The 24,720-nt window shown below is 45.2% G+C and overlaps 3 protein-coding genes across 7 annotated transcripts in view; 1 reads left to right on the forward strand and 2 right to left on the reverse strand.

Moving 5' to 3' along the window:
* VMP1 (vacuole membrane protein 1) overlaps positions 1-414 on the reverse strand; it is a 60,044-nt gene extending 59,630 nt beyond the window's left edge. The window contains exon 1 of one of the 3 annotated variants that reach the window (XM_041425371.1): positions 345-414. The gene's annotated coding sequence lies outside the window, so the exon portion shown is untranslated. The other 2 variants (XM_041425370.1, XM_041425374.1) reach the window with 2 other exon arrangements.
* Positions 415-436: 22 nt separating this feature from the next.
* On the forward strand, positions 437-2,124 carry PTRH2 (peptidyl-tRNA hydrolase 2). 2 transcript variants are annotated; one of them, XM_041425376.1, is made up of 4 exons: positions 437-495; positions 743-781; positions 881-932; positions 1,461-2,124. In XM_041425376.1, exon 4 carries the CDS (start codon positions 1,482-1,484, stop codon positions 2,001-2,003), a length of 522 nt encoding a protein of 173 aa, XP_041281310.1. In that variant the 5' UTR covers positions 437-495; positions 743-781; positions 881-932; positions 1,461-1,481; the 3' UTR covers positions 2,004-2,124. The 2 variants fall into 2 exon arrangements, with proteins under 2 accessions (XP_041281310.1, XP_041281311.1); XM_041425377.1 differs by lacking the exons at positions 437-495; positions 881-932 and having other exon boundaries at positions 743-811.
* A 1,488-nt stretch (positions 2,125-3,612) lies between these two features.
* The window catches only part of CLTC (clathrin heavy chain), a 29,909-nt gene continuing 8,801 nt past the window's right edge, over positions 3,613-24,720 (reverse strand). The window contains exons 3-33 of one of the 2 annotated variants that reach the window (XM_041425251.1): positions 23,193-23,461; positions 22,718-22,879; positions 21,761-21,874; positions 21,209-21,382; positions 20,395-20,592; positions 19,544-19,744; positions 18,830-18,982; positions 18,423-18,545; positions 18,111-18,248; positions 17,857-18,021; positions 17,588-17,768; positions 17,091-17,254; positions 15,304-15,429; positions 14,605-14,747; positions 14,017-14,251; positions 13,578-13,700; positions 13,338-13,483; positions 13,012-13,195; positions 12,519-12,711; positions 11,936-12,093; positions 11,619-11,783; positions 11,416-11,523; positions 11,139-11,306; positions 10,827-10,976; positions 10,600-10,731; positions 10,334-10,444; positions 9,561-9,731; positions 9,225-9,446; positions 8,140-8,160; positions 5,191-5,266; positions 3,613-4,651 (exon numbers count right to left, since the gene is read on the reverse strand). In XM_041425251.1, the coding sequence (XP_041281185.1) occupies positions 4,527-4,651; positions 5,191-5,266; positions 8,140-8,160; positions 9,225-9,446; positions 9,561-9,731; positions 10,334-10,444; positions 10,600-10,731; positions 10,827-10,976; positions 11,139-11,306; positions 11,416-11,523; positions 11,619-11,783; positions 11,936-12,093; positions 12,519-12,711; positions 13,012-13,195; positions 13,338-13,483; positions 13,578-13,700; positions 14,017-14,251; positions 14,605-14,747; positions 15,304-15,429; positions 17,091-17,254; positions 17,588-17,768; positions 17,857-18,021; positions 18,111-18,248; positions 18,423-18,545; positions 18,830-18,982; positions 19,544-19,744; positions 20,395-20,592; positions 21,209-21,382; positions 21,761-21,874; positions 22,718-22,879; positions 23,193-23,461 (4,799 nt within the window). In that variant the 3' untranslated portion in view covers positions 3,613-4,526. The remainder of the gene's footprint in view (positions 4,652-5,190; positions 5,267-8,139; positions 8,161-9,224; positions 9,447-9,560; positions 9,732-10,333; positions 10,445-10,599; positions 10,732-10,826; positions 10,977-11,138; positions 11,307-11,415; positions 11,524-11,618; positions 11,784-11,935; positions 12,094-12,518; positions 12,712-13,011; positions 13,196-13,337; positions 13,484-13,577; positions 13,701-14,016; positions 14,252-14,604; positions 14,748-15,303; positions 15,430-17,090; positions 17,255-17,587; positions 17,769-17,856; positions 18,022-18,110; positions 18,249-18,422; positions 18,546-18,829; positions 18,983-19,543; positions 19,745-20,394; positions 20,593-21,208; positions 21,383-21,760; positions 21,875-22,717; positions 22,880-23,192; positions 23,462-24,720) is intronic. The other variant, XM_041425252.1, reaches the window with a different exon arrangement.

Consider the following 24,720-nt stretch of genomic DNA (forward strand, 5'->3'; position numbering starts at 1 on the left):
ATCCTTCCCGGGGCTCTGGAGGAGCAGAGCCGCTCTCCAGCGCGGTGAGGTGGCAGCGGCTCATTTCTCGCCCTCAAGGCCGGCGAGAGCAGCCTCCCTTCCCGCCCTGCTCCTCCACAGCGTTCCCGACCGCCCTCCGGCTCCCACACGGCTCGCACAGCACCGGGGGCCGCCCGGCCCGCGGGTCCCCTCACGCCGCCGGCACCTCCTCGGAGGCGGAGGAGCCGTGAGGGGAGCGGGGCGGCGCTGAGGGGAGCGATGGGCAGCGCTCAGGGGTCCCGCTGAGGGGCCGGTGACGAGACCCCCGCCCGCAGGGAGAGCCCCGGGCCCGGCCCCGCACTCACCACGCTTCAGCGGCTCCGCTCGGCCCGGCACAACGCGGAACTCGGCCCGGCACAGCACGCCCCGTCCCGCCCCGGGCTCCGTCACTTCCCGAGCGCCGCGGCCCCGTCACCTCCGGGCGGGCGCGGCGGAGCGGCCAGGCGGGAGCGGCAGGTGAGCAGCGAGGGGATGCTCCTCCATGGCCCCCTCGTTCTCCTCCTGAGGGCCGCGGGGTCCCGCACGGTTCGGTCTCCGCTCGGTTTTTGCCCTCCGTGTCCGCTCGGGCTCCAGCGCGGCCGGGCCTGGCGGGGCTGAGCTGCCGCAGCCCGCGGTGGAGCCGGAGGCGGCCCCGCTCCTCAGCTGAATTTGGGGTATTGTCTTAAAACCTCCGGCATTTCACCGTTTCTCTCCCCGTTTTTAGGTGTAATTTTGACATGAGGAAAGGCTGAGAGAATTGGGAGCTCCGGGGCGACCTAATTGTGGCCTTCCAGTAGGTGAAGGGAACTTACAGGAGAGGTGGGGCAAGACTGTTCACAGAGGCGTGGGGTGACAGGACAAGGCGTTCAACCTGGAGGAGAGAAGCTCCGGGGTGACCGAATTGTGGCCTTCCAGTAGGTGAAGGGAACTTACAGGAGAGGTGGGGCAAGACTGTTCACAGAGGCGTGGGGTGACAGGACAAGGCGGAATGGATTCACATTGACAGACAGGGGAGTTAGATTGGGTATTAGGAAAATATTTTTCCCTGTGAGAGTGGTGAGACCCTGGCACCAGAGAAGCTGTGGCTGCCCCATCCCTGGAAGTGTCCAAGGCCGGGCTGGACAGGGCTTGGAGCAAGCTGGGATAGTGGAAGGTGTCCCTGGCCATGGCAGAGGGTGGAACAGATGAACTTTAAGGCCCTTTCCAACACGAACCATTCTCTGATTCTGTGATATTTTCCTATTTTATCTTAGCTCTGAGTCAAAGCCCATCTCCAGTGAGATGTTTGCAGTCAGAAAGCTGTGTCTGGGGAGCTGTTCCTTTGTGTTCCTAACAAATGTTCTTTGTCTTCAAATAACCGAGTGAAAACCTGGTGAGAGCACACAAAATGCTCTCAGCAGCTGGGAAACGCTCAAGTAAATCCTGTCTTTCCCTCCTTCCAGAGGCAGTCTCCAAAATCCACCATGATTTCTCTCTTCGAGCCCGAGTTCCTGAAAGTCATCGTCGGAGTGGTGTGTGGCGTGTGCCTGGGCTGGGGCATCCGGGGGAGGCTCCGGAGGAAGCCTGGAGCTGGAACAGTGCCAGAACCTTCCAACAGCCTGGGGGGCGAGGCCGACATCATGGGGGAGTCGGGGGAGCTCAAGCTGGTGCTGATCGTCCGCAACGACCTGAAGATGGGCAAGGGCAAAGTGGCAGCACAGTGCTCCCACGCTGCTGTCTCTGCCTACAAGCAGGTCCACAAAAGGAATCCCGAGCTCCTGAAGCAGTGGGAATATTGTGGACAGCCCAAAGTGGTTCTCAAAGCTCCCGATGAAGAGACTCTGGTGCAGCTGCTGGCTGAGGCGAAGCGCCTGGGGCTGACAGTGAGCTTGATACAGGATGCTGGGCGTACTCAGATAGCTCCAGGCTCCAGGACAGTCCTTGGGATCGGACCAGGACCAGCTGATGTCATAGATAAAGTTTCTGGTCACCTTAAGCTCTTCTAAACTGGTACCAAAATGACCTGGATGTGTTCATGTATGTCAGTACTGAAGGGATAAAGGTTTAAGTTGGGATTTTTTTCCATGTCTTCCTTCAGTGTTAATAAAATAAGAAAGTTTTGTAAGATTTAATTTGTAAATCATGAGTTTCTCTAGCTTGTGTTCCAAAAGTGGGAAAGAATATTCTAGGCTCAGTGCAGTTGAGGAAAGCAGAGCTGGCACAAGAAGGAACTCAGTAATTTTATAATTTGTGTTGTTGGTTGAGGATTTTGCACATTGGTTGATAGAGTTTAAGAGTTTCCTCTTTCTGTAGTGAATACATTCTTTAATTCAGAAAGGCTCAGCTGCTGAAGCAGTTAATAACTGGAGCTGGGGGTAACTGTAGCCAATTTCCTGCCCAAACAACTGCTGCAACAGCTTGTAACTGGTACCAGGCTGACCAGTTCAACTGGATTTGCAGCCCAGACCAGTAAACAGTTGTGGGGAGCAGCTGTAAGCTGAGCTTCCCTCTGGAGGGGTCTGTGTAGCTCCTACACGTCCAAAAATGCGCAGTTAAGCCAAGGTGTGGGGAGTTACCCTCCATATAAACAACTGGGCACTCAGGGACAGACTTAAGTCCTGGTTTTCTTGGGATTAAGTCCCAGGTACTCCTGGGTTTAAGGAAGCACCCTGTTATGGATATTACTGCACAGTTCAGAGAACCTTGGGGGTTCCAGTAAATTCTGCTTGTACAGTTTGTGAGAGTTCTGCTGTTAAGCACCTTTTGCAGCCTCTCAGCCATGTGTTCCAGCTGAGTTGTGAACCAGTTTGTAGGCAAGAGAACAGGATTTATCTCCATCTCCAGCCATCCACAGACCCCCAGAGGGAATGGCTGAAATGCCAATAAACACAGAGGATGGAAATGTTTTTATACTGCACCTCTTACTTAGAGGCAGAATCCTTTTCAGAGCCTCACTGCAGACTTTGCTCCACCCCTGCTGACCACGGAGAGCTGGGGCAGGTGAGCCCCTGCCAGCCCCATTCCATGGAAGTGCTGCAGTGCCCAGCCCCAGGATCACAGCACACAGCTGTGGAGCTCACAGGGGGAAGAGGGAGTGGGATCTGGATCCTGATGCCCAGAGTGGCTCCTGGGTAAGAGACAGGAGCTTCTAGAGCTGCTGGAAATCTGGCCAGTGCTGTCAGACTCGTTACATTCAAATATGACAGTATTCATAAAGAAACATTTAAGTCAATTTTATTTGAAGCTAAATATGTTTAAGGCAATTTACATACCTAGAACATGATCTCAATTGAACTGGCACACCCTGCTACAACCCTAATGTATCATCTGGTCGAATATGCTGGAGTTGACCACAGTGCAGCCAACTGGTGAAAAGTGCTATTTTCTTCTCTCTGGCATAATCTCTCTCTAGAAAAAGCATTACATATTTTCCTGTATTGCCCCCTCAGTGCAAGACCCCACTACTGGTCCCCATTGCTGCTCTGCTGCTGGCCCCTCAGACCCCTGGCTGCACACACCTGCATTGCCCCCCACTACCAGCACTGGAATACTTGGTTTGAGTCCAAAGGTCCTTTTTTTGAAGACAGTAAAGTGAAGCTACCACTATGCAGCATGTCCACAGTCCAGTAATTTATTTTTAAACTGCGTAATTTCAAATTGCACAAACAAAACTGAACAGCAATATGCTTGAATTCTCTCTTCTGTACACTCAAAACAGTGATCTAAAACACCACAATATCCAACATACACAAACCTCAGGGCAGGGTTAGTAAATACACAGATTGGAATCATGGTGCTCTGTTCCTGAATGGAATGTCCCACAAAAGCACAGGATACAGCACAACATAAGGTCATCTGTTACATATGGAGTGAGCAAAAAGACACTAGCATTTTCTATATGCATAACTGGAAAAACCTGCATAGGTTAAGGGAAAAAAAAAAACCCAAAAAAACAAAACCCAAAACTTTTACTCATTTTAAGTCAGGCAAGGTTGTCTGTACGCATTTTAAATTCTTTTAGAGCTATGCAATCCAACCCAGGGAGGATATGCTGATTAGTGTTGTCTCTTGTCAGCAGTCTTGCAAGGTCAAATACAAGTATCTTGGCTTTAGCTTTCTCCAAATATACAGTGAGACTTAAATGCATTTAGAATAGACAGTACATACCGTAAGCTGCTCACATACAATGAACTTAAGATTCAATATTAGAGTGTAACACTATAGAGTGCAAATCAGAATCTTCACAATAGACTTAATGGTAATAAGCAGTCCTGCAAAAGCCCACTTGAACAAAGTCGTTTAAACTATTCCCCTTCTGAAAGTAAAAGTCTAAATGACATGGAATGTGAAAAAGATTTAACAGAAGTGATTCAAATCGTTTGCGCTAGAAAAAACAGTCCTTCATGAAATAAAGGTTACAAGAACACGAGGCAGAACTCTTTGCTTTTCCCTGTTATGAGTTAAAGCGGGGAGGGACGGTGGAGTTTCAGTAAGAAAAGTTGCTGCTCCAGACTGGCTTGTGCTGCATCTCACATGCTGTAGCCGAAGCCGGGCTGCGGCTGCCCGTACGGAGGGGCCGTGTAGCCGTAGCCGAAAGGTGCCTGTGGAGGAACTGCCACGCTGGGTCCTGCTGTCAGCATCAGCTGGGGCTGGCCTGCAACACACAACGGGCACCTTACTCGTCTTTCTCAACTGAGAAATCGCTCTGCTAAATGCCTGGAAGGTTTCAGGAGGTGTTTTCTATGTTTCACCCTGCTGACATGGGTTGGGCTTCTTCAGGGGCACAACGGGTATTTTCCCACACAACCTCAGGACAAAAATACTACAGTGAAGAAACTCTTACTAGAATAACCTGGATATGAAGAAAATACCCAATATAAAGTAGGTATAAATGTGCTTTACATATAAAGCATATTGTACAAGATCCAAATAACCCCTTGCTGGAAGTCTGGAATAGCACAGCTCCTGTACACCTTTACTTAAGGAGCCAGGACAACCTTCAATCCTGCGGTCCACAGCCCACCTCAGCAGCCACAGTACTTATCTAGTATTTTGGAACACATTCCTTAAGACTTGATTTCACATGGAGAACGTTCCCATTTCCCAGGACTTTCTCAGGAAAAAAACAAGATTAGGGAAGGCTTGTTTAAAAAGTGAAATATGTTGTTGATAACGCACAAACTAAAGCATTACCATAAACAATAGGTTGTGTTTCTGTAGCTTGCTCCTCTTCCTTTCTCAAAGACTCTGATGCATCCAGTTTATCCACCTGGAATTGAGACCAACAATTAAAGAAATCTCCTCTAAAACAGGTACTTATTCGTGGCAGAGAAGTGGAAAAGCCTTAGTGGTATGTCAACACCCATCAAGAAAAGGAGACCATTTACAAGTTAAGATCAATTCAAGTAGCAATGTTGGTACTGGTGCAGTCAAGATTGTCTGTTTCCTGAAAAAAAAATCCCACACTGAGGGATTTTCAACTACTTTGAAAGCTCATTCCAGGCTGAAGCTTTGTACAAAAGGTTCTGGACTGGACTGGAGCTGAACAGTCTTTGGACACAGACTCAGATTTGAGCTCAGTCTCAACTGGAGACCTCTGGCATTGGAGCAATTACCAAGATAATGCCCAGATGTGGAGAAGTTTCCTCGGAGGTGACATTGAGGGAAAGTAATGTGGTTTGTATTTGGATAGAGCAGACTGCAATAGCATCCGACATGTCACTTGAGCCTCAAGATTTCACTTTCCAAACCCATTCACTCATGCAATTTAAGTTCAAATGCAGAGAATGCATGTGTATAAGACTTGCTTTTTCCACTCCAGAACTGTGTGGCAGTCAGCCTAAACCCACAGATACTCCAATTCTTCCAGCTTTACACACAGTAACAGACAAGCCTGGCCAGCTTCACTGCTGCACTGCGAGTGCAATGGTGCTGTTTGCCCACCCCTACAGAAAGGCAAGAGAAGCAACTTCTTCTGTAGTGAATTACTGCTCATTTCTAAGACAGATCCAAGGGAACTCAGCATTTCTACAGTCTAAGGCAGGCCCTGAAACTAAAACCACAAAATGAGGTGTTGGTATTTTACCTGGGAGATAAGATTTAGAACAAAGTCAGAGATAATCGTGCCAATTACTTTGAAAGACAATGATACAACTCACAAGATTAACGATTCATTTCATCTGTGTCCTTAATAAAGGAGTTTGAAGGTTTCCTGCACTTACACAGGGTCAGTGCTACTTATTCAGCTACAACATTCACAAGTGAGTTTTGAGCTGAACTGTGCTACATGAGCAAATATCTGCTGGCAGCTCCAAGAGCTGTGAGCTCCTCCTTTCAGCTGTGAGCTACAACGTGTGTTCCATAAACCTGTTCCTCTGTAACCTCAAGCTGAGGCACAACTCCAGGGAGTGCCAGAAGTCCTGAGCTCGAGTTCCCTCAGTGACTGGGCTTCCATGGCCAGCCTGGTGGTTGCCTCCCACAGTATCTGGCTTGCTGCTGCCAAAGTGCACGGGATCGTATCCAAAGCTCCAAGACTCATTTCCAGACACCGTGCTGGGAACTGCACTGTTTTTAACTCAAAACAGCAACACACTGAACACAGAAGCACAAGTTTAGAGATGCAAATCCAAGGAGAATGTGCAGAGTTTGCTACTAAGCAGAGGCATTTGGCTTACTCACACTTGGAAAGCCTCCAGCCCAGGACATTCAATGCATTTTGGACCCAGTTTTGATGCCTCCCCTCAGAGCTGAACAAATACTGACAAGAACAAGCGCAAGGTTGAAACCAGCCCACAGGATGGTTCTTACACCACTTGCTCGAGCATCACCAGCTTCAGGGCCCTACACTTGGAGCAAGATTGACTGAAAGGCTTTTCCACAGGGACTGCAATAAGCTGCAGAGGAAAAGTAACATGCATTCAATGTTATCGTGTTATGTGTGCATGAAAAAGAGGCAAAAGTACTGAAGCACGAGTGAGGTCTGAAGATGACTGCCATACAGGCTCCCCCCAAAAAACCACACGCAGCCCACAGCAATGCCTTGGAGCTTCAGGAGTAGTGGGATGTAATTGCAATGACTGCTACACATGCGTAGTTTATGCAAACACTGCAGTTCAATTACCTTTTTTCACACACACGCTCTCCTACTTTCCTTACTAGCTGCTGAAGGACCTTACACTACGTGTCTTAGGTTAGCCTTGAGTTCCAGTGGTGTCTTTACAACCAGCAGTTTTTGCATTTAGTCCATCTTCAAAGCTGTCTGTCACTTTGGTTTGCCCTTTGCTGAACCACATTAATGGAAAACTCCTGCAAGGGCTGACCCCTGGGCTCAGGAGGATCACAGTGGCATTTGTAGGGAAGCAGATGGACAGAAAACCTTGGATTGCCCTTCTGAAGGTCAAAGTTACATAGCAAAAGGCAAGCCCTGGGAGGAGCCTCAGAAGAGCAATAAGCATTACCATTTTTATATTTTTTTAATGAGGTAGCAAAAGAGGTTTAGTGAAGCTGAAGAGCTTGGAAGGCAGTCTTTTTTTTGGACAACTACTAGAAATTTACTATAGGGAGGAGAACCACAGACTTGGTGTAACAGCTGAAGTTTTAAACTGCTACATGAACTAGAGCACTGTGTGGATTAGATCAGCACCATGAGAACTGACACCTGAGTGAGGAAGAGTCCCTCTGGAGCAGCCAGTATCTACTCTGCCTACGGTCAGCACGCATTAGTCACAGTCCAGAGATCAGGAACTGGATCACAGCCCTTCAACTAGCAAATGCCAGATTGATTTAGGGATTCACAGACTTATGTCTTATTGTAGGAGGTTCTTCCAGTCAGATTGGCTGTTAAATAATATCACTTGTGTAAGTATTTGCGTGTTGCTTCAATTGCAGGCTGACTGTGATCCAACTGATCACCTGTATGCCCTTCCTGAGGATCTATTAGCTTATTAGTAGCAAATGAATCTACTTTTCACCTACAGCACTAGCTAGTGAGAGTTAAACAATTTGCAAATGCTTTAGTGATATTTTGTTTGGGGAAAAAGCAGTAGCAGCAGTGTAGTAAACATAGGAAAGAAAAAAACTCATGCAGAATCCTTAGACTTAGTCCTCCAGACTTAAAGATGGAAAACAAGAATCAACTTTCACCTTTTCCTTTATTGCATCAACCTGCAAAGGAATTCAGAAGGTGCAGCTTAGAAAAATCAAATTCCATATTTAGCATATAAAAAGGTAGAAACAAAAGCGTCAGGGAAGAAATAATTAAGGTACAGGCGAGTAAAAACAAAAGTACACCAGAAGTATCTGCTTTAGAAAGGCAGCTCTGCTTCTTGCTAGCTCTTACTTCATTAGCTACACCAAAGCTACATCCTAATCCTTTATCAGATCAGGAAATTTTTATTTTTAAGAATCTACTACTCCCACCAAAGGCATGGTGTTAGCTTGGTACAGGCATCTCTGACAAACAATTGTATTGCTCAGCCCACCTCCCCCAAAGCAGCATTTCAGGCTGGCTACAGAACTACAGGGTAGTCCTGCCTTTGGAAGGAACAGCCAGGCAAATTTCTGGACAAACAGGCACCTTAAGTCTTCACTGACTGCATGAAAGTAAAAGCTGAACTCAAGCTTGGAAAGGTCTTAATCATTAAGCAATTTACACCATTTCACTGGAAGATATTCCAAAAGCTGCAGCTGGGAAAATCTTGCTAGCGACAGCTGGATTTAACTCAAGTCTGTTCAAGTCTGTCAGAGCATTACCAAGTAGTTCCCCCATCTTGAGTCACTTCAAATAAGAGTTGAGTCATAATTAGTGCCATTAAGTGTCAGAGCCACATTTTAGAGTTAAATGCATAGCAGAATAAGTTATCTCTAGGTCTAGCTATAAAGCTGTTTTAGTACACAGTCTAGAATTTAGTTAAAGCTTGATCCCAGCTGGGATTCCTGACTGACACAGCACAGGAAATGCCTGGAGCCTGGAACTACTTTAGACACTGCCCAGGGTCAGGCAAATACTACTGATGTAGGTTCTGTAATTGGTAGAGGGTGGAGCCTGCAAGTGTTTCAGCCTCTTAGAGGGCGAAGTCTCTCCCCAGATGGACTGAAAAGTAAGTGTGGACATGGACAGACAGACATTGGACAAAGCCCAAACCAATGTTAGTAGCAAGCAGACAGTCTCAAGGCATTCACCACAGTGACTAACAAGCTCTGGGTGTTGAAGAGGCACCTGCTCTTACCTTGGTCAAGTATTCCTTCATGACCTGGATAAAGTATGGCATGGCAAAGTCCATAATGTTGTGCCTCCACGCTGTTTCCAAGACAACATCCGGCCTTAGGAGATCGTAGCAGGTGAAGAGACAAGCTCCAAAGCATTCCCTCTTGTTCTCCTGCAAGAACCACTGCAGCAGCTCTTCTGCCAGCTCAGTATCTTTGGATTCGGAAGCGTACTGCATGGCATCCTGCAACGGGACAGAGCCTCAGCCTCGGGGGACACGATTCACAACGTGAATTAACCAAGCTCCCCTCACACCAACAAGCCAGAGCTGCTAAAGCTGCCCTGGGTGCTGTCTCACCTTGTAGAGCCTGTCCTTCTTACAGAGCTCCACGCTCTGTTTCCAGCGGTTGTTGCCTTTGAAGAGATAGGCGGCGATCCTCCGGAACTCTATTAGCTCGTGCTTCTCCAAACGTTGGGCAAGAGAAATGTTGTCAAAGTTGTCATAAGCATCTATAGAAGTCCTAAGAGCCTGAGTGAAACAGAAAAAAAAAAAAAAAAAAAAGTCACACCTCAGTTGTACAACTGCACTCATAAAATGCAAATATTTTCCGTTAGTTCTGTATTCCTGCTTGTCGGAAGATAAAGTGTTCCAGCCAGACCTGCAGAGATCTGCTATTTTATTTGAGAAGCTGCTGTTTGACACACATGGAGTTTAGTGTTTCAGTCAGTATTTTTCAGTAGGTTAAGAGTCTCTGAATACCAGGCAGCTGTCCTCTGAAAACAGTAGAACAGCCAGACATCACAATATTTGCCTCTTCTGAGAGTCTTTTTGGTATCACCCAGGGTTTGTTTGCCTTAAATAAAATCTGTCACACTCATAACAAAGCAGCCACTCTATCCCCAAGAGGAATGACACAAAATGCTCTCAGAAAGCCACTAACACTTTCCCACTTAATCCTTGGCTCCTCACCACTAATTCACTTTAAAGCTGGAGAACATACATTTACGGAATGTAGGCAAGCAGGTAAAAACTACTGAAAATGAGAAAGAAAACTGTGTGTTTCTACACATCAAACAAAGGCTGAGAATATGAGGTAAACCCAGAACTAAGGGCTTCAAGACAAGACATACCTGGTAATCTTCTTCAATAATGAAGAGGTTGTTGAGGGACTCATTGACTGATTTGTTGTTGTGATTTTGAACAGAGCGCAGGTAAGGCTTAACCAGGGGCAGCTGTTTAACCTTCAAGGAAAACAGAGAGATACATTTAAGTCAGTTTTTGTGGAAATCTCTTAGCATCTTCCCTAGCAGGCAGGGGAGTAGCTAAGCACTTTTAAATGCTACTGCAGCTCAATGCTTTCCCAGCTTTTCTTTCATCTGGATAGCAGGAAAATTACCTTTGTGAAGAACGTGACAGCACGAGTGTGGTCAAGCCGAGGGGACAACACCATCAGCAGATCATTGAGCAGCAGAGGCTTAAATTCCAAATAGAATTGGACTGCCTTGTAGTACAGCTCCACATTGGCCACCTAGAGAGGAGTAAAGATGCATGTTCAGAGCAGGAGTTTGATTGTGGGGAAATCCAAATGAAAAACAGACATAACTTTCACCAGGAAAGCAGTACCTTAGTGATGATATCTTTGAACTGGCCTTCTTTCCAAGCATCTGTTGGGTGATTCATCATTGTGATTATGGCATTATCGTATTCTTCATACTTATCATACAGGAAAACCAGTTCAGCCCACAGATGGGCTTGTTCTGCAGCTCTCAGAACCTAAGCAAAAGGCAGAATTAGCAATATTTGTTAACTGGAATTTTCATCAGTGCTCAGGCTTTAGTGCCATTAATCACCTCAGGAATTTCTCGTGCAAAAGCCAGGGTACAGACAGCCCAGAAAGGTGTGTTTTCAGCTAAATTTAAAGCCTCAGACACTCACCTTGGGAATGTTGACTCTGGACCAGAACAGTTCCAAGTGCTCCCTCATCTTCTGTGGCTTGAACTTGGAGTAGAGAATTGCCAGCTCTGTGAACATCCCCATGTGTGCTCGCTCCAGCCCCAGTGCTGCTTCCAACATAGTGATCAGCTCTTCAAAGTACCCACGATCCTTAGAGACACAGACAGAGACATTTCACATCAGGAACCATCCAGAATCCCAGATTTTTACAGGGTTGCCATGAAAGAACTGACTGTACAACAGGAGTCAGCTTAATTACCTGGTAATAGTTGATTAGCTCTTCCAGCTCATCTGCATGCACTACAATATGGAGCCCACACAGCTGAGCCAGGCGGAATTCTTTTCCATCCACACAAGCAAAGCAGACCTGGAATTGAGAGTTGTGTTACTGCTTAGAACCAAGGCTTCAGAGCAGGCCCCATCTTTGAAGCCCTCTGAAGACCTCAGAGGGAGTAAACTCACCTCTTTCCACGTGCGAGTGCTGTTGGCTTTCCGAGCGCCATCCACGGCTGCCTGGTACTCGCCGAGGTGCACCAAGGTTGAGGCCAAGCGGCCGAAGTTGGACACGTTGTTGTACAAGAGCTTGGCTGCTTCATACATCTTCTCATCATAGCAGCGATCACCAACCTGGGCAGAGCACAGCCAGGTTATTCCTGAACGTTTTCAGTGGTTTACATTAAAACGTGTGGCATCTAAGCCCTTGTCAAAATGGATATCCAAAGAGACAGAATTCCCAACACCTCTCTGTGAGTCAGCAAAACAAAGTCAGTCTCACTCACCTGCTGGATATGTGCATTGTTGGGGCCATTGATGAACTCCTCTAGCTCTGCCAGGCGGTTTGTTTTAGCAAGAGCAAAGATTAATTCTGTTTCCACATATGACTCCCGGGCCTTCTTGCGTGCCATCTGCAGATACTTCACCAGTTCTTCCCAGTTTCCTATGGAAAGGAGTTCAGAATATTTATTTCCCACCACTGGGGACACCTGTGCTTAGCTTACACAATCACCTGAACCTAATTTTGACATATTTCTACAGCTATTCCCCAACAATCAAAAACCTTCACACTGCTCATTATGCATTGATCAAATAATCTTAGAATGGGCCTAACTAAAATCTTATTTAACTTCATACAAAGACTCTGAATGAAGTCGCCAGCTAGATAAAGAAAGAAATTACAGGCCACTGATTATCTGCAGATGGAATACACTACCTTTTCCCATTCTCATTTAGGGCAGTCCTTGAAGGGCCAGATTCCTCTACTTGCATCAAGATACAGATCTGGCAGAACTGCAGTTTGAGCAGACCAGGCAAAAGAGCTGAGCAACATCAACAGCCAAGACGTAAATAAAACTTAAATCATACCACTGGCATTAGCAGCTTGAACAACCTCCATGTATGAGGAAGGATCATCTGCTTTAATGTAGGAGTCAATTGCTTCCTTTACCATCCCCTTCTGGAGCTGTGCTTTGGCCAGCTGGCTCCACACTGCAGGTTCATTGCAGCGCTCGGCGAACTCGTACGCACGGTCCAGGTTCCCAATGTGCTCTATCAACACCTGGGAAAAGGATAACCATGATCAGCCACTCTCAGAAAGGTCACTTTTACAACACACTAAGCTGGGGGTTATGTAAGTTCCTCAATGGATCCACAGCTTTTAAAAGAGAGGGACTAACTCCATACAACCCACACAGCGTGAGTGATTTTAGGCTTACAAAGTTTCAATAAACAATATTTGTTCTGTTTCATAAGACAAGACACTGAACAGCTTTGGGCACTTTGCTAATTGGTGTTAAGCACCAGCAAAGTCCTTGTGTGGGGATACACAGAGTTTTTACAACCTGAGAGTTGAAGATACCTGTACAGCTGATGTGTTGACATCAAACTTCCTGAAGATAGCAAATGCCTCCTCAAAAAGCTCATTGCTGATAGCAATATTGGCTATATCAGGGGCATCGTAGTTATCCAGGCGATTGATGTACTCCATGACACGGGTGCGGTCAGCCTTGATAGCTGTAAGGATGAGAAGGTTCTGCAGGTTCCTGAAGAGGGAAAGAAATAGTACTTAGCAAATAATGATCAAGAAATTCACCCTCCCCTCTGGAGAAGGTATTCGTTTATTTGCTGTTTCACATTACAGCAATAACTCCAAGTTTCCTATGGCTTAGTTTTCATTTCACACACCTGTGCTCACTGAACACTGAATTATCCAGAACAATTTTCTCCAGCAGTTCAATAAGCTCATTGGGAAGATCTGCAGTCATGAAGGCCTTCACAGTGACAGAGACTTCCTCGGGGTCCTGGGTCTCTGACAGCGCAGTCTGCACAACCTGCAGGCAGAGCAAGGCATGGAGAAATGAGTGATGTCAGGTTCTGCAAATCCAGTTAGGACAGGCAAGGCTGTGAACGTCCTGCCAGTTGTACCTGGTCAATCAGGGGTCTTCTGTAGGGGTTGCTTTCCAGCAGCACACTGGCCCAGAGCTCGGGGTCCTTACGACGAACTAAGTAGCGGGAGAGACTCTTGAAGAGGGAGTTCTCATTGCACACCTGGAGAAAGGCACAGCTTGCTCAGAGGGAAGGCAAAGCCATGGAGCCTACAGATGATTGTACTGTAACTCTGAAATGAGGGGCAGACTAAAATCTCAGCCTTTGATACTCCATTAACCTCCCATTTTAGGATGAGCAAGAGAGTTTCTCATTTCTCATTAAGCTGCAGAGGGAGGTTAAACAGCCACCTCCTCTTCTGTGTTAGAAGTATGCACTTCCCAGCTTAATACACTTGAGGAAATACATGCTTTTGTCATAAAGCTTTCTATGCACCCCATGACACTGATGCTAGAAGTCAACCATGAGGCATACATACATTAATCAGCTCCAGATCGCACTGTCCACGCTCGTAAGCCACGCAGGCCAGGTGAGGGTCCCTCTTCTCACAGTACTTGCCAACAACACGACTGTCATAGTAGGGATTCTCACGCAGGAATCTCTCTGGGTTGTTGTTGCTGTCAATGTATATCTTGGCCAGTGCATTGTGAGTGGCAGGCTCCTCACAGCCCTCGTGAATTCTTGCTTCCAGCCAGGGCAGAAGCAGCTTCAGCCTAGAAGGAATTGATTTTCACGTTAGAGGTTGAGTAAGTAAATATCCAATTGCATGATTTCTACATTCTGGAAGCCAGTCTTGGTGTAGGACAGAGTCAGGAACTAAACCAGAGTTACAGTGCTCTGTTTTAACCTACATTTGAGTCATTATTATAATGGTGTAACCTTCTGACACTATGAAGAAAGTTATCTGGAGAGATCTCCCCATTGGCCAAGAGTCAGAGCTGGTTCTCAGCCAGTGGCAGCTTCTGCCTGTGTCAGTACCAGCTTTAGCTGTGTGACATGCACTGATGGATGAGCAGCAAGCACTGCCAGACTGGGAACTGGTAACAGACTTGTAGAAGTTTAATACCTGTTTCTTTTCTCAACCTCTGCAACAAGTTCATCAGTTGAAAATTGACCTCTCACTACAAGGATGAGGTTCTTGATCACGTCTTCAGAGCAATCCACATCAAGCAGTCCCCCAATAACAACTGGCAGACGGCTTGGATTCACCTACACAGGAGCATTTAAAGAGGTCAGGATGCTGTCAGGGAGCAAGGGCAGGCAATATTTATCCCCAGAACGCCACTTGTTAAGACTGACCCCATCTTCCCACCTTCACTCCCAGCTTCCTGAGCTTCTGAACAAGCTTGAAAGTCAATTCTTTAGTCAACAGGTGTTCCCATCCCAGCCCAGTGGCTCACTTAGCTCCCAAAGGAAGAGCTCCTGAGCAATCCACTTTGTCCCTGCAGGAAGTTAAAAGGAAAACTTCCCCTCCTCCCCCCTCCAAAACGTTCAGACTTAAAATCACCCCAACAACTCCGAAGTTATTCTACCAAGTCTTCCTCCTTCAAGTGGCACATGAGTGGAAGATACTGCTTAACCTGACTGCAGAATGAGATCTGACTCACATCAGGGCTAATTTACTGGAGGCCACTAATAATCACTTAAATGTCAGTCTCAGGTATAAATCTATTTGCAGAATACTTAAACATGATGTAGTTGTATATGATAATATGAAAACGGATCAATTTGACTCACTGAAGCCAAGGGGCAAGTTGTCACCTACCTTTTGTACATAAATCTCAATATATTTTTGGAGATTATTTCTATACAAATACAGCACCAAGTCGTGGACAAAGTCAAAGCGGTCGCACACAATGATGAGAGGCAGCTGGTCAGTGAGTTTAGCTTCCTACAAAGAGAAGAGCTTTAGTAATTTGGTTTTGCTCTTGGACTTAAGAAGACAAATAATACAGTCACTTAAACTGTCAAAGCAGCTGAATTTGGAAAGCCAAAACTCAACAGTCAACCAAGTAATGACAGCTTGTTGTTCAGCTAATTGTTTGCAATATGTAAAGTGGGAGCACTCACACCCACGGCCGGCGTGAGGAGCAAGAAGCTTTTTGGAGTTTAACCCTGCTCCTTTGCATGGCAGACTCTACAGAGTTTTGCAACACAATACAACTATTACAAGCCTAGGCTATAGAGAATATTTTTAGTTGCCACTGGTGTTTGGTGTGCAGGATTAGCACTCTGGGATTTCAAAAAAATTTAACCAAGACTAGATTAAGTTGTGGTTCATAATGTAAAACTTTATATACAGAATTAACTCTGAGTGCCATGTGTCATGTGATACCTCCTAACTATGGATTTAGAGAACAGTAAGAATTAAGCTCTATAGCAGTACTACTTAAACTGCTTACCAGATTAATTATCTAAAAGCATTCCAACTTTCAGCATAAGGTTACAATGGTTACAGTACAGAAGCTTAGTCTATGTGGCAGACAGTATTCCGGATGCATATTTCAGATCACTTATTCCAACATGCACATCCCAGAATATAATCCTACATATAAATTACACTTAAGGACTTTACACAGGGAGGCCTGTACTGGGAGATTTACCTGGTACATGTCCTGCACATTCCAGACATGGAACAGCACAAAAAACAATAACTTTCATCAGGAATTTGACAGCTTGATAACATATCTTAGGTGGCTTGATCAAATTACATACCTTACACCTCGGTGACACCAGGTTAGTTTTAGAGAATTCTCTTGGGAAGAGTTTTGCCATCTTCAGATATGATCAGCAAAATCTAAGACTATGCTATGTAACCAACAAACATGAAGGCAGGAAATGTTCCCAGATAAAGTTTTCCCCTCCCACATGGTTCCTCAGGTTCTCAGAGTGTTGTGTTTGTCAATAAGCTCAGTACTAAGACTAGAGAATCCTAACTTTGAGCACACCATCTTTTCCTGCTCTCCAGCAATGCTCTGGATCAGTCAGGATAAATTCCCACTGACTGGCATCTCCCAGCAGAGCTAAACCATGGCTCACCTGGCTGAAATTTCAGTGTGTAGGAGGAAGACAGATCAGCCCTGAACCTGAAAGCATTTATGGAATTAATTGACCCTTTTCATCTGTTGTTTCTGTAGTTGCTCAGTTGGAGTTGATTACACCATAAATAAGCATTAAGTTATCAACTCATTTGGCACTATGGGTGTTTTCAAGTTAATAAACTGTTTCCTATTTGATAGCAGAGATTTTTAACAAGTTATAGGTAAGCTGGTACATTTACTACAGGTTAAGATTTCAAGCCAGATTAACCTTAGCAAGAACAGTGAGGAACTGACCTGACATTCTTATTTTTTAAACAATATTCCAGGCTCAGACTTCATTAGGAGGTACTGTCAACATGGCAGACACCTCTGGTTTGAGGACACTTGGATCCTTAAGTGCAAAGGTTAAAACTCATCTATTTTCACAGAGCTGCCTCATTTCACTAGTGACACACCAGTTTTACCAGAGCCCCAAACAGTCCCAGACAGTCCAGTGTTACCCAAACATTACCTTGAGGAAGTTTTTAACACGTTCTGGATCATAGCAGTTACTTTCCCTGCAGATTCTCTCCACTTCTTTAATTTGTCCTGTCTTGCATGCAGCTTGAATATACTTGAAGTGCACATCTGGATCCTGGCTGAAGTTTACAATGGAGCCCAGGAAATAAAACAAACCTGGAGAGAAACAGTATACACATTATTTGCTGGTCTCATTTAAAAGTACAAATCCCAAAAGCTACAGAAATTTAAGGCACTCAACTTGGACAAAGGCAAAGGCCAGCATTCTAGGTTTTTCTACAACTCTAAACATTTTCCAGGATTTCAGAAAAACAAATTATGCAACTGAATAGTGGCATCCATCCTAAACAGGGAAACTTTAAGGTTTACATCTGTTTCAAGACAGTTTGAGGCCTAACTACTTAAGCTCATTATGGCTTTCTAGATTTCAGCAGACAAACATCTGTAACGAGGTGAGCACCGGCTCCTCTTGCAGAAGTACAGACCTACCTTCAAAGCTCTTGAAGGACTCAAAGAGCTCAATGAGGGACTGTGTTGACAGCTGTTCATGGTATTTGGAAGCCACCTGGACACAGATCTGCAGGTTCTGACGGATGTTAGCGGACAGCATCGCACGCAGACACTCCAGAGAGTCCTCTACTGATAAGGACCCAAAATAATTCACTAACCACTGCAAAGACACACAAGGCATTTTAGACCTGAGCAGAAGAGCAGTTAGCAAGGCTGCATTTGTAGGTGCAGGGTGTTTGATGCCTTACCTCAGGGTTGAGGAGGTGAGTGTGAACTACCGCACGCTTGATGTCGTAGAGGTCTGTGAAGTGCTCGAGTGCTCTCTGCAGCAAACCAGCCTTCTCACACAGCTGAGCTATGTGAGCCCGGTCATAGTGAGTAAACATTTGGTTTCCCAGGATGGCATCTGCAACCTAGAAGGAACAGGGAACATTTTCACTCAGTTCCTGAGCACTCCCAGCAGTGTTGGCCACACCCAGCTCCAGGAAGTCTGAGCACATACCTGAGGCGCGTGCATGAGGTTCATCTCAAGTAAACGTGTTTGCAGGGGACCTTCTGAGGGACGATTATTCTTCAGTGCATCCAGCAGAAAGGCTGTACATTGCTGGATTAAATTATATTCCATAAAGACATCCACAATCTGCAAAAAAAAGGGAAGAAATGTAGGTTTTTGATTAGGAACTGGAAGTATATTTAAGCATCAATGCAGCTTCCAAAGCTAAATCCAAACTCATTGCTCTCATGGTTTGAGCAGGGCTCCTCTTACCAATTTAATGCTTTGAAGTCAACATTTCACAGCAATAAACTTATTTACCTGTGTTATATCTGCAAGAGGCTCTTCATCTTGAACAAGCATTTGTGCAAACTGCTGTCCTTGATCAGGGCTGATTCTCATTACATTCCTCAGCAAAAAAATCCAGTCTGGAGTATATCCAACCTGAGAAGATGATGGAAAGTGAGAACTCAGCAAGAGCACACACCTTGTTAAATACAGAACTACAGTCAAAGCTACTGTCAGGAGGTTACACAACCCAGCCAGGATTTCTTCTTTTGGAAAAGACCCATGTATAAAGTCTATCAGTAACTATTCACCAAAACCTTGAGGCAAAAGTAAATCCTATACAGGCTCTCAGATTCCCCACAGTTACTTCTAGCTACTTTGGAACATGCACAAGCTATTATTAAATACAGGACAGATACAGCAACTTAATTTTCTCTCACCTTCTTAGCATACAAAACAATCTTCTGGACTTGTCCTGTTTCAGCAAAACATTGGATGACTTTGTTTGGAACGTTGGCTCTCAGATAGACACTAAGTGCTAGTGTAGGATCCACAGATTTCACAAGATCTCCCAGCTCCTCCGAGCACTCCAGCTGTTCAGAAACAGAAATGCAGTCAGCCCACCCTGACAGTGCCATGCTGAGATGCACTACCACCCTCTTCCTCATTTGTCTTCTCTTCCTTTTGGACTTCTCCTTAAAAAATCAAGGCAGCTTGACAGCCTGAGCTGACTCTCCCAGCAGGGATCTAGTGGGCTCAGTTCCTCATGCTCCACAGCAGCCAAATCAATTTTCAGAGCTAGAAAGAACTGGGTGACATATTGTATCAGCATGTTTCTCCAATTAATTGCACAGCTGTAACCACAGTTCAAAACACCTGCAGTCAGTATCCAAAGGAGTGTCTTGGCAAAGCCCAGCAGCAGCTCAGAGCTTTCCATGCTCCGCACTTCCTGCTGTGATTTCAGATGTAGAATGAGTGAGAGTTTGATAAATTCTCTTGCAATAGTTTGAGTCATAGTGACAGGCAGAGTGAGCACTTATTGCTCAGCTATTTGCTGTCACTGCTGAGCTCCCACCTGAATTTTCTTGGCAGCACTGTCAGGCAGTGCTGTTCCTTCCCCCCCACAGCTCTGAAGGCATCAACCCCAAACTTACCTTATCTTCTTTTAACCATTTTTCCAAGAGCTGCTTGCGGCCCTGCTGGAGCACTGGTCTGCAGAGCTCCAGTGACTCATACTTGTTCAGCTGCCCTTGGTCCAGCAGAATGCCAAAATACTGCAGGAGTGGGGAAGTCTGCCCTGGCTGAGCTGGAACACTCTGGAACCGGCGTATGGTGTCTGGAGTACGCAGGATTCCCTGCCAGAGAGAGAGAGAGTGAGAGATCCACTTAAATTTTCTTTTCTGCTGTTGTGGCTTGGCAAGAGTTTCCCCAGGAAGCTGGAGGCAATGTCACTGTAGCTGTCACAAGGGTTTCTACATTTTGCCAGCCCAGAATGTCAGGAGCAATATGGCTGAACACCAGCTCAGGCACTGAGATGCTTTGACAGAAAATGTGCTATAATAACCCATTAAATTTATTTCAGTAGCAATGCAGATTTAAGTTCAGAATTAGGACACCCTTGGCCTTGCAAGTAAGTTCACCTCATCTGAATTTAGTCTTAGCCTGGGTTTTTTTGTCCTGTTTCCAGGTGTAGCCTCAGCTAGAGGTTGTCTTTTTACAGACACTTTTTTTGCATCATTGGAGAAGTAAAGGTGAGAACCAGAAATGTTATGAATCATAGCCATTACTTCAGCATTTATTCCTCCCCTCCTCTGTGGGCCTTACAAACTCTAAGATCATCCAGCTTGCAATCACTGTCATCATCCAAGACACCTGTGAAGCACCAAACCACCTTGGGACAAGAGCAGTAACAAGATTGTGTCCTTGCCACTAGAAAAGTTCACTGAGCTTTCCTGAAGCAAGAAGCTGAAGCCAGTAGAGTTCAGTGCTGCTCTGAACACCTTACCTTTGGGGCATTAGCTGCCACTTTTGCTGCCTCTGAATAGTTCCCTTGTGCAAAGAGTGCATTGAATTTCCTGGCAAAGAGCTCCTCAGCCCCCGCCAGGTTGTTGCGGACAGCCATCCGTAAAGCCAGGTCAGGATTCTGCAGCACGTTTGTGATGTAGGGAATGATGTTCTCCTCTTCCACACACACTGAGAGCACCTGCAAAAACCACCAGGGGAAACCTCCAGTTAGCCTAAGTATCAAAAGTGAGCCAAAGGCTAAGCTAACTTCTGAAAGAAAGTGATGGTTTTCATGGAAAGTTTTTCATCCCTTGATAACTCATACTTGTCATTTCGTTAAAGAAACCCTCTGGTTAAAAAGAACCAATGTCATCCATTGTCTGCATCAAAGCAGGCAATTAACAGTTTAATTGAGGTATCTGCAGAGGTAGAAACTCAGGAATACAATGGACCTTTCAGGGATACAGGGATCTTTCTAAAACCCCAACTCACTGGCTTAAGTAATCAATCCTTGGGGATACCAGGAACAAGTTTGCTCTATATTCCCCATGCTCAACAAGCAACACCACCCAAAATCAATCTGGGCTAAAATTGCTTGTGCAATGTTAGTAACTTGTTCATAAAGTAGTTAAGTATGGAGACAGAACAGCAAATTTGTTTTGGGGCTCACAACACTGTCAGACCTCACATGCTCTGAGCAGAGTTCAAAGTTAACATTTCTGGAAACTTGCAGACATAGACATGAACCCTGCAGTGCATCATGAAGAGCCAGTGGGATCAGCTAAAGAAGTGGCTTCCAGGCCAAGTTTCCTTACCTGTCCCTTTCTGTTGACTCCAATAATTCCAGCTGTTGCTTCATGCTGTGCAGTAACAAAAATGGTCTCTCCACTGATCCTGTTCATGTAGATACAGGTGCCAGTTTCCAGGTCATACAAGTGGATGTAGCCATACTTTGTTATGAGGAACACCACATCGTGCTTGTCACTGATCTGCAAAACAGAAATAGATTACTCAAATTTGGCACTGGATAAATGAGTTGGTGCTTTTGAGTCTCAGCAAACAGCTGGGCCATTTCAGGACAGCCAGAAGTGCTGTTTTATTTTTACTTGAGTACTGTCACAGCAGAATGACGTTTGAAGAGCTTGAAAAGCAGTTAAAACATATGGATATTTTTTCCATAAATAAGAACACGCTGCTTTTGAATGCTGCTTGTCTCCACCTTTACCACTGGTGAAGCAGAAGCAGCAGTCACACCAGTCACACCAGTTTAGGACCAACCCTCAGGCCCACATTAACCAGCTGGCTCCCAGTGCCCTCCCTGCTCCTGTCACATCCACCAGGAGAAGCTGCAGACCTGTTTGTCATACCTGCATAGCAACAGGAAAGTCACTTTGTGCTTCAGGAGGAAAGAAGACATCCACAGCTTTCTTTGGAAAGGGCTGATTCCCAGTGGGTGGTGTGCCAACCTCAATGATATGCAGCTGTGCAAGAGATAAGATTAATTCTTGCATCTGATTTATTTAACAATAGATTCAACAATGAAATGACAGCAGTTCTCTTGCTGCTCAGCCTTAATCCCAAGTTTATGCAAAGACAAACTAAGTAAATCTTCCTAAACATTTTCAGTGGCTAAAGGTGTGGCACCTGGTGTTCATGTACCAGAGGAGAGGGAAACAGTTAAATATGATCTTTCATTACCCCTAATTACTTGCAAGTTTCAGGATTTAGTTAGGTTACTTCAGATGCACTCTTTTAACTTGGTTCACATTCTACAGAGACAGTTCTGAAGATGTTTCTCTGAATCTAGCTCTGATTTTACTCTAACTCATAATTCCAGCATTCACATGGGATCACTATTTAGCCTTGTAACACTGTTGCTTCATTTTTTTTTTTTTTTTTTTTTTTATTTTTATTCAAATATTTTGGAATTTTTTTGATTTTTCTTGCAACACTATTGCTTCATTTTTTTTTTTTTAAATTTTTATCCAATAATTTGGAAATTAGTTGAGTCTGATACCAGGGATCAGCATCAAAGAAAGATTACCACAGCTTTTCCCTCAAGCTTAGCCTGAGAAGCTGAGAGTCACGTGTTTCAAGCAGCTAATTGGGCTGGTCATGACATGCCACTTAACTTCTCCACTCACAGATTCTTGCTACACCAGGTAGTCCAAGCTCTGCATGCACCACATGTCATATCCAGACTGACACAGTCCTTCACCTTCTTCCTTAAATGCAACTTTTTGCATTAAACCACTTGTTCTCCTGGAAGCAGAGAACCAGGGTGAGTCACTAAAGATTACAGTATATTTAGAACCAAGCCTTACCTTACCCCCAGCTTGCCCTCTTACTGCAAAACAGAAGAGAGTAGATTCTTCAGCATTCCCTTCCATCTTGAACTGTGCAAAGCTGGCTGCATGTCCCTCGATGGGCTGGGACACTTTTCTGTCCACAGAGTACAGCTGCATTGCCCCCACTACACGGTTTTGCTACACAAAAAAGAACAAGTGTCAGGACAAACAAGCACTGTGACAGTAATTTCATTTAATATTGGTCAGTATGCTGCCATTTCAAGCTTCCTCTTACAACAGCATCACTTCAGACTCTTAACCTTGCACTAGTGTTTATATCATTACAAATCCAATTATAGCACTGTGAGATTTTCAGTTACACTTCAGTTTGTTATTTGAAGACTGAGACAAGCATTTACATTTAATTAAACAAACAGATCAGTCCTGTTCCTGTAGAAGGAGACAACAAGACAAGCTCTGGGGTTTCCACACCTTCCTAGAGGTGAAATACCTGTGCAGATATTCCAGTCAGCAAGAGCCATTTCTGCTTGGCATCAGTTCTGTAGTTGATGATCTGGCAGCCAGCAAGGCTGGAGTGGCGATCAAACATCTTCACGGGCTGGGACTCCCCCTCCATGCTCCAGTGGTAAACTGCATTATCCGTCACGAGGGCAACAGTGTTCAGAGAGATCCACTTCCAGAAGGTGACATCATCTGTCATGGTGTGAGCCTTCATCTTGCTCTTCATCTCGATGTTAAAGATTTGCAGCGTTTTCCCAGCTAGAAGACACAGCGTCGTTAGCCACGGGACAGAGCAGAAGAGCTGCACATTAAACCCTGGGGACTTCCTTCCAGAAAAAGCTGTTCTACACTGGCACACCTTCAGGGATCAGCTCTCAGTTGGAACCAGACCACACTCCTAGGGTTGGTTTGACTGATTTGCCACTACTGAGCAATCAAACAGATGTGGAGAATGGGTTGGTAGGAGACAAAAGCTTCAGCCACACAAATGGGTTGGAGGATACTTCACATACATCAAAACCAGGTTACAGTCATGCTGAGGCTCTTTGGAGTTCTGAGGGAAGTTATGTCAGTGGCATTAAAAGCTATGTCCACATCTGTTTTAAGTATTAAAAGGGCACAACATGGAACACTCGGGTTGGCAGAGGGCTTTTGTAACTCAGGCTAATTAACCAAAACCTTGGGGTTGCACTAATGGGATACACAGCTACTGGCTGCAAACCAGACTGACAGAAACTGTGCAGGGGAAGGAATCTAGTGACCAACAAAGGCTCTAGAAGTCAAGAGGAAAAGTTCTCCAAATCACATAGAATGGTGCATACAAACATCCTGAACAGCCACCTGCAGTCAAATCTACCAGTTTTTATAACACAGTGGCCTAAGAAATTATGTCTTCCTGTTGAGAAGACAAGAAAAGTTCTGACCAGTTCTATTACTTATAGGAGAGAATTATTTAAGCACACATAAGTGTAGCCCAGGAGGAATAGAAAAGATCCCATGACACTGGACACAGGCCAGAATATCTGGTACAGTTACTAACTGTAGACCAGCTTGAGGAAGTCACAGTGCCACAGAGGCAAGAGCCTGCACTCACCAAGGACTGATTTAGCTCAAAGCCATTAGCTCAGCAATTGATGCAAGATGCTGAGTGAGGAGTTTCTCCAGAACTTGGAGAAATCTCTCTACTACAGAGTTACTCAGGCTACAGGCAGCAGTTTGTTTCCACATCTAGTGCAGCTGGAGCTTTAGGGTCAAGGGAGAGGACATTCAGGTAACACATTCCTACATGCTAGGCAAGGTATATTACAAGGCAAAATCTAGACTCGAGTCAAAAGGGTCAGTCCTGTTCATAAAAAGCTCAGTATCAAGATCCCAGTGATTTAAGTATACTTTGGGTTCTTGAGTGGATTAATTTTGGGAATCTTAGGGTCTCCCTTGTTTGGGAGGGTATGAAAAACCTCTGAGTTTTAGGCCTTTAGTTGCTTAAACACCACTGTTCAGCCATGTGCACCATCAAT

The sequence above is a fragment of the Onychostruthus taczanowskii genome, unplaced genomic scaffold (assembly GCF_017590055.1).
Source record: "Onychostruthus taczanowskii isolate IOZ18803 unplaced genomic scaffold, ASM1759005v1 scaffold89, whole genome shotgun sequence".
NCBI classification, from domain to species: domain Eukaryota; kingdom Metazoa; phylum Chordata; class Aves; order Passeriformes; family Passeridae; genus Onychostruthus; species Onychostruthus taczanowskii.